This window comes from Saccopteryx leptura, chromosome X (assembly GCF_036850995.1).
Source record: "Saccopteryx leptura isolate mSacLep1 chromosome X, mSacLep1_pri_phased_curated, whole genome shotgun sequence".
Taxonomy (NCBI): Eukaryota; Metazoa; Chordata; class Mammalia; order Chiroptera; family Emballonuridae; genus Saccopteryx; species Saccopteryx leptura.
This window is the reverse complement of record NC_089516.1, coordinates 53,353,363-53,362,025: the sequence shown is the minus strand read 5'-3', so window position 1 is coordinate 53,362,025 and position 8,663 is coordinate 53,353,363. Positions and strand designations below refer to the sequence as shown.

General features: G+C 51.4%; 1 protein-coding gene across 1 annotated transcript; it reads left to right on the top strand.

Moving 5' to 3' along the window:
* The first annotated feature begins 6,705 nt into the window (after positions 1-6,705).
* Positions 6,706-7,950, top strand: LOC136386341 (paraneoplastic antigen Ma6F-like). Its single transcript, XM_066357806.1, has 2 exons — positions 6,706-6,862; positions 7,337-7,950. Exons 1-2 carry the CDS (start codon positions 6,706-6,708, stop codon positions 7,948-7,950), a joined length of 771 nt encoding a protein of 256 aa, XP_066213903.1.
* Positions 7,951-8,663: the final 713 nt, after the last annotated feature.

Genomic DNA, 8,663 nt, shown 5'->3' with positions numbered 1-8,663 from the left:
GCAGCTGCAAATGAACCTTGCGCCTGCTCAGTCCAATCCCAGCGAACCCCCTTTCGAATAAGGTTGTACAAGGGGCGTAGTAACTGAGCCAAATGCGGTATAAATGCTCGCCAATACCCCAACAAACCTAAGAATTCCTGTAACTGTTTTACCATAGTGGGCACGGGGTAGGCTTGAATCTTATCTATAACTGCGTCAGGGATAACTTTTGTCTTACCCGACCAGACAACTCCCAAGAATTTAACAGCTAACCCAAGTCCTTGTAATTTGTTCTCGTTAACTGCCCAGCCACATGCTTTCAAATGGGATAGCAGGGTAGGGACTGCTTGCTCCAATTCTGAAAGAGAATCACTAGTTAGCATAATATCATCAATATAATGGTACATGCGGACTATCTCTGGCTGTTTCCATTTAGCCAGGTCAGCAGCCACCAGCCCATGGCACAAGGTGGGGCTATGCAAATAGCCCTGGGGTAACACTGTAAAGGTCCATTGTCTCCCTTCCCAACTGAAGGCAAATTGGTCTTGACTCTCTGCGGCTATATCAATAGAGAAAAAAGCATTGGCCAAGTCTGCCACAAAGTGGTATGTCCCCAACGCATGGCTTAGCCGATCCATCATGTTAGCTATCGAGGGAACAGCAGCGTGCAAAAGGGGAACAACTTTATTAAGTTCCCTGTAATCTACTGTCATTCTCCAGGTTCCATCTGCTTTGCGCACAGGCCATACTGGGGAGTTGTAAGGACTGTGTGCTGGCCGGATGATCCCCACCTTTTCTAGTTCAAGGATTGTCCCTGTGACTTCTTCATAACCACCTGGCAGGCGGTACTGCTTGGTGTTAGTCACACGCCGAGGGACGGGTAATTGCAAAGGGGAATGTGATGCATGTCCCCGCAATACTGCCTTCACAACCCTGATCCGCAGCCGGAACTCCCCAGCTGTAGTTTCCAACCACAGTCCTTGCAAGACATCTACCCCCAAAATATATTCAGGAATAGGAGATACATACACCTTCTATGGCTTAGGAGGCAGTCTCCCTATCCCCAATGGAATAGTTATTGGCTTCACTTGAACAGTTTGGCCCCCATAACCGTCAGTGGCCACTGGGGTCCCAGCAAACCGCTCTGGGTTTCCATAGAGAAGGGAACATTCTGCACCTGTATCCACCAAGGCCAACACCTGTTGTACATTGGAAGGGGACCAGTGGATAGCCAGTTCCACATGTGGCCTCCGGTCCCCGCCCATCCCCGTTAGACGGGTCCCTCGGCCTTTTTCCTATTCAAACTGGTACAGTGGGTCTTGGGAGTTCCCCTCTCCCTCGGCCGTCTCTATCATATAATCTTGTAACCGAGCTGTGCGCGCACCAAACGTTTTATTGGTAGCTGCTGGGGCCTTTCGTCTCAGTGGCTGGAACTTCTGTTCTGGTTTAAGCTGCCGCCAAAGCTCCAAAAGAATTTTATTAGACTGGCCATCCAATTTCCCCTTATCTGCTCCAGCCGCAATCAAGTCTACCCACATCTGTGTTCGGGTAACCTTTACAGGCCCGTTTTCCTTGTTAGTTGGGGGGGAAACATAGGCAGCAGCCCTCACTGCTTTATGATCCCGAGCGGCCTCCAGCTCTCCCAAATCTGCTACCATCTGTGTAACTGCATTGATGGGCTGCCCCACATAGGGGCTCAAGATAGCCACAAGTGACCCAAAAAGGGCTGACGGGGCGCTAGCAAGGACAAATTCCCTCATTTTGGCCGTAAACACTTCCTCGTCTGGCCCACGAGACCCAGGGTTGAAAACAGCATTCTTCATACCTAGTTCTCGAAGGACCTTTACTAACTCACTGTAGCACTGCCACCGACTCATTGCCCCCGGCAGTTCTCCAGCATTCTGCCAGACCATACGAATGGCAGCCATCACCCATTCTAATAGGGTATGGTCTCCTGGGTTGCCATGGCAGTTCTGAAGATGCTGCCTCAAGGAAGAGTGTGTGGTAATGGCGGCCAATTTCTCCATCTCTGTTCCGGAGAGCATGATGCCATCCACCCCTATATCCCATAATCGTAGTAACCAGGCTACCAGGGATTCAGTAGGTTTCTGCCTAAATTGTGCCCCCAACTCCATCAGCTCTGCCTGGGTATAGGGCCGGACCACAGAGTGTTCCATTACCTGGGCTGGAGGCTGTGGCTGCCCCTGAGGGACTCTTTGTTGCTGGGTTTTTACCTTCTTGGCGACAACTGGTCGGGCTCTCAGTGTGCGTATGACAGCTTCAGCCTGAGCCTTCTCATCCTCAGAAGAGGAGTCGCAAGCGCCTGCTCCCGCTGACTCAAAGCCAATCCACCGGCACGGATGCTGCTGCTCCTTTGGTGACCGTTTAGGCTCCTGTGGCTGCTGGCTTTTGGCCAGAAGCTGAGACTCGAGCTCTTGAATCCGCAGTTGTTTCTCCAACAACTGCCGGTGAACACGTTCAACTTCCAGGGTAAACTGCAACTCGCGAACCCGTAATTCCTTCTCCAGTGTTCGCTCCAATTCCAGCCTTTTCTGCCGTTCTATTTTCAATTCATACTGAAGCTTTTGACCTCGGGCAGTTTCCTCTTGAGTAAAAAACATGTAGCCCATGGCCCCTAAAAGGACAGCCATGGGGAGCCAGAGCAGCAACCAGTACTCTATCCCACCCATCAAGGGTGGTGGCTCCATACCAATCTCTGAATCCTGCCGGAAACTACGCCAGTTGTAAGGCCAGGAGCCGCCATCATGGCCATTCACATGCAGGTTCCCATTGGATTCGGGCAGACGATAAAGAAATGGTGGAGTCAGAGGACGGGGGGCCATCCTATTTATTGGTGTCTCACCAAGACAGGCAAACCACAAAAGAAGACAAGGGAAAAGCAGAAAACCAGCTCTTCCCATGAAGGGCAAGGGATCAGGGAAGCCCCTGCAATTGTGATAGCAGGAACTGTGTGTCCAAGCTCCTGGTCTGTCCCACTTTATAGTGTAGAAAACCAAAATCCCTTAATCCAATATACAAACAAGGAAGTCTCCGATACAAAGTCACCCATCCAAGGCATAATTGGATTCCTCATGAGAGTGCACCACCCAGATAATACAATCATTCAAGGGTGTGGGGAAAAGCTTAGTCCCAAAACCAAACCCCAGGCTACAACGACCTGGCCTGCTTATAGCCTGTCCCCCACACCCAATATAAGTCACAAGTGAGCAAACATATATATCACATTTACAAACTTATTTGACCAACAATGTGTAAGGCAACATTTAAAAAAGGCAAATGTATGTTCTTCTTGTTTTCATAAATTGGTTATCAAACAAACATGATTTTAAGTAAATAAAACTGTAACTGGAATTAATTTTACTTTTTGAAAAATAACTCACTCCTGGGGGTCAGTGAACATGAAAAAAACTCACTACTCAAAGGGTTAAAAAATCAATCTACCAGAAGAGTTCGTGAGCAGGTTCCTCATCCACATGTCACATGGAACATCAGATTCATTCTTTCTCTGCTGCTCCTGCCACCATTGTTCATGCTTGTGCCCAAGGAAACTAGGTTACAACAGCTTCTTGCCACTGCCACTATTAGTGCTGCCCATGCAGCAGTACTCAAAGGTGTGCTAAGGATCCATTCTTGGGAAACCTGTAAAGCTGCTTGTGTGATTGCTAGCCAGTCCTGGACATGGCTGAGTTCCTCAGAGGCCTTTCTTGACTAAAGCCTGCAAAAGCAGAAAGTCACACTCTGTCAACTCACTCAATCCTTGTGTTCCACAGTAAAAGTTTCAATATCCTCCTTTGTGTTCCTCTTTCTCTCAGGACTCAGACTTGGGACCACTGAACTGGCTGCAATGACTCCCTCCAATACCCCCTGCATTGCTGGCCTCGCCAGATCATTTTATACCTGTGTAGTTGTGGCCATTATTGAAGGCTTACTGTGTGCCCAATAGAAGATAAAACTCCATGACGATCCTGCAAGAAAAGTGCTCTTTTTACCCATTGACAGATGAGAGCCAGAGATGTTCAGCGATTAGCGGAAGGCCACCCTGCTGCTAGGTGAATCCAGTTTTGCCTAATTCCAAAGCCCACACTTTTTTCAGTGCAAGAACTGCTTAAGTGGTGAGGGCCGCCTTTGCACCATTAGTAGTTGTGATTAGGCTCTTGAGTTGGGAACAACCATCCTATGTCTGTTGTTGAGGTTCCTGGCATGGTGAGATTGATTTATAAAATGTAGAGAGCCACTAGGGATGTAGCACCCAGCTGTTCATTGCCTGCAGTCTTCCAGCCCTTACCCCAAACTACGAGTTTTCTCTTTGCTATCTTTTCCTCCTTACCTCCCTACACCCTCACTAGGCCATTTTGTGGCTGGAGGGCCAATGGGTGTAGGCTCCAAGCCTTGCCACAAGAAGCCTTTATCAAGCAGACCCCATTGCCAGGGCAACACTGACGCCTTCTGATCCAGTCATTTGCCCTGCACCCAGACAAGGAGATCTTTCTCCCTCATCTACCTGGGCTTCTGGGAGCCTTGGGAACAATGGTGGGATTCAGCCAGTTCACATAGGTTCATCAGAGCTGATACCTATTTTTTGTTGTTGAGTTCGGCAAACCATTTGTTAAAATGGCACTTGAAATCAGGGTTCTCTTTAAGGTGGGCACCTAGGCAGCCGCCTAATGTGGAAATTACAAATTTGTATTCCTTACTCTTTTTTAACATTCATCTGCACAACAGCATATTATAAATGCCTGTAGTAATGATCATTCTGTCCATAGGTGAAAAAAAATTGCAAATGAGGATGCCAATCAAGAAGCAATATAGAAATAACTTAAATAATAATTCTATTGTTTTTTGTCAGGTATTATTTAATATTTTTTCATTAATATTTTAAAACTTTCTTGTAACAATCTAGTTTTGTGCACCTCTTATATTGTCCTTATTTAAGTATTAAATGCATGAAATAATAAACTACCTTTCGGTATATCGTTTTTTTATACTTAAAATGGTCATTAGGACAGAGAAGCGGTTGTTAAATAATTTGACTCCCACCACTGCCTGGGAAGCCAACCTGGCCTTAACACTGAGGGAGTAACCTGGGAGACGCCTAGACTGCGCAGCTGGAAGCCTCATTTTTCTGACTTTCCAGCTTTAGGGCTTTCAGGTGGCCTCCCTAACCGTCTGCTCCAAAGCCCTGAGGCGACATTTCTGCACAGGGCAGCACTTGCAGAGGCAGGGAGAGTCAGTAGGCGACTAGGGGCTTCGCTAGGGTGGGGCCTCAGAATTACTGCGGGTCAGCGCTCTCCTAGCGGTGGGATCGCTGCCTCGACAGGAAGGCGGTGGGGGCGCAGGAGGCTTCAGTCTGGCGCTGGTGGGGAGGGGAGGTGGGGACCTTAGCGGCAGGGGTCTGAGGGAGGTGGAGGCTCCTGGCTGCGGAAAGGCAGGTTCTGGTGGGAAGGGGAAACGTCTCTGGACTCGGGTGGAACCTCAGCGGGTCTGCAGGTTGCCTGGGTCAGAGTAGGGAGCGTGAGCTCTCTGGCCCCGCACTAGGAAAGAGAGGGTGGGTGCACTCCAGGCTGCGAAGAGCTCCTGTCTGGGAGCGCAGAGCTCCTGTCTGAGGGTTTGCAGATGATGGAGGGAGGGGCTCCGGCCAAATCAGAGATGTCGCCCAAGACCAACGGGGGCCAGTCGCTAGGAGGTGAAGAGTGCAGTGGGTGATTCCGCGGCGGTGGAGGGTGGGGTCGCAAACTGGCCCAGGAGGAGCTCCGAGCCTCCGAGCCTCCGCTGTGCGGGATGGTGAGGTGGGCTGTGTGACTCCAACGTCCCTCTCGCCCCTTTGCCCTCCCAGGCTGCCCCAGCAGAGACCGCGACAGTCTGAGCTCCCTGTTCCCATCTTTTTTTTAAATTTTTTTAAAATTTATTTATTTTTTATTACAGAGACAAAAAGAGAGAGAGAGTCAGAGAGAGGGATAGGCAGGGACAGACAGACAGGAACAGAGAGATGAGAAGCATCAATCATTAGTTTTTTTGTTTTGTTTTTTTAATTTATTTTTCTGAAGCTGGAAACGGGGAGAGACAGTCAGACAGACTCCCGCATGCGCCCGACCGGGATCCACCCGGCACGCCCACCAGGGGGCGATGCTCTGCCCACTAAGGGGCGATGCTCTGCCCCTCCGGGGCGTCGCTCTGTTGGGATCAGAGCCACTCTAGCGCCTGGGGCAGAGGCCAAAGAGCCATCCCCAGCGCCCGGGCCATCTTTGCTCCAATGGAGCCTTGGCTGCGGGAGGGGAAGAGAGAGACAGAGAGGAAGGAGAGGGAGAGGAGTGGAGAAGTAGATGGGTTCTAATCCTGTGTGCCCTGGTGGGGAATCGAACCCAGGACTTCTGCACGCCAGGCTGATGCTTTACCACTGAGCCAAACAGCCAGGGCTAATCATTAGTTTTTTGTTGTGCATTGAGACACCATAGTTGTTCATTGATTGCTTCCTCATATGTGCCTTGACCGTGGGCCTTCAGCAGACAGAGTAACCCCTTGCTCGAGCCAGCGACCTTGGGTCCAAGCTGGTGAGCTTTTGCTCAAACCAGATGAGCCCGCGCTCAAGCTGGTGACCTCGGGGTCTCAAACCTGGGTCATCGGCATCGTAGTCCAACGCTCTATCCACTGCACCACCGCCTGGTCAGGCCCTGTTCCCATCTTGCCTGCTCCTCCCCTGTCTGGATGATGGCACTGACGCTGCTGTGGGACTGGTGCAGCTGGATGGGTGTGAACACACAGCGCTCCGAGCTCATCCTGGGCATCCCGGATGACTGTGAGGACCAGGAACTTCAGGAGACCCTGCCGGCTGCCCTGTGGTCCCTGAGCAGGTACCGAGTGCTGGGCAAGGTCTTCAGAAAGGAGCTCAGATCAGGGTTGCCTTGGTCGAGTTCAATGACAATTGAAACTGAAGTCTGATAGCCCGACAAATACCAGGCAAGCAAGGTGCCTAGACTGTAGCCATCCTGCCCAGGGCCCCCGATTCTGAGTCACAGGATAGACCCAATTTTTCTGCACAGACTCAGAGGCTAGCAGTGGCTGGCAAGGAAGGGGAGGCAGGAGCTGCATGTGAGGAGGGAGCTACATATGTGGTAGGAACTGCAGGGGAAGAATGAGCTGAGACATAGCAGGAGTTCCAGGTGAGGCAGAATTTGCAGGTGAAGCAGGAACTCCAGGTGTGGCAAGTAGTCCAGATGTGACAGGATCTGCAGGTGAGGCAGAGGCCCCAGTTAAGAAGGAAGCTGCAGGTGAGGCCGAAGCTGAAGATGTGGCAGAAGTTCCGGTGAAGAAGAAGCTGCAGGTGTGTCTGGAGATATAGGTGAGGAAGGAGCAACAGGTGAGGCAGGAACTCCAGGTGAGGCAGCAGCTGCAGGTGAGGCAGGGACTGCAGATGTGGCAGGAGCTGCAGCTGAGGAAGAAGCTTCTACCCAGCAATGGACTTGGGCCCTAAAGCCTGTGCTGGAACGTATGACCTACCAGGACCTGAGAGATTTTTCTGGGATGGAAGAGCCAGGCCACGAGGATGAGTTCTTTAAGAGCTGGCTGGACCATGCCAGCGACATGCTGTGCCTGTGGAGCCACATATCGGAAAGGGAGAGGAGGAGGAGGAGGCTGGTGGAGAGCTTGAATGGCCCGGCCCTGGATCTCATGTGTGGCCCTCTGAATGAAAACCCCGACATCACTGCACAGGACTGCCTGGCCGTGCTGGTTCAGGTGTTTGGGAACAAAGACACCCGGATGACTGCACAGCTGAAGTTCATGACTTGTGCCCAGCAACCCCAGGAGACTCTCTTTGCCTACGTGATGCACCCGGATGGCCTGCTGCAGGCGACCATGGAAAAAGGGGCCATCCACCCTGCCACTGCAGACCAGGTGTGCAACCAGCAGGTGCTGATGCGAGCCGTCCCAAGGAGGTACTCCACAGCAAGCTAAGAGGAGTCTGCCTGGCTTCCTGGAGCTGCTAGTTTGGGAGACGAAGGCATGGCAGGCTGCCCCAGCTATAAGCCAGCCGTTCCAAATGGGAAAAGATGCCTGTGTGTACATTGGAGACCTGGCTGCTGCCCAGGCTGTCCCAACTCATGAGGGATCTGCCCATACTGCCCCATGAAGATGCTGCTGAAGCCACCTCAGTAAATTAAGATGCTGCTGAGACTACTCCTGCCATGGAAGATTTTGCTGAGGCTTGCCCAGCCAGAGAAATATCCACTGAGACCTCCATTGATGATGATGCTGATAGTCCATCCAGTGAAAAGACCACCAAGGACTCCCCTATCACTCAGGAGATGAAAATTCTCTTTTCCTTGTAGGCCTAGGTAAGGCAGGACTCTGAGAGACCCCCAGAGGTCTCATGCCTGCCCACATGGGCAGTGTTTCTGCGATGGGACCAGGAAGTCCTGGTGGTGAGCCAGAGGGTCAGACCCAAAGAGGACACCAGGAGGCTGAGGAGCCCCATGAGGATAGGCTCAAGCCATACTGGAGGAGTCAGAAAATAAGGATGGGTTTGGGGAGATGAGTACTGCCCACATCCTCCCTGGGCAAATAGGCTCACAAGACCCAGTGTCCTCCTCTCTTCTCTGGCAGCAGAACCCTGGAGGCAGTGGGAGGCTAGGTCAAGGCAACCTCCTCACTCCACATGGAGAGCAGAG

Coding starts and splice junctions, on each gene's coding strand:
- LOC136386341 (XM_066357806.1), top strand. CDS start 6,706: ATGGCACTGACGCTGCTGTGGGACTGGTGCAGCTGGATGGGTGTGAAC. Junction 6,863..7,336: donor GAGCAGGTACCGAGTGCTGG/GCAAGGTCTTCA, acceptor CTGGAGATATAG/GTGAGGAAGGAGCAACAGGT.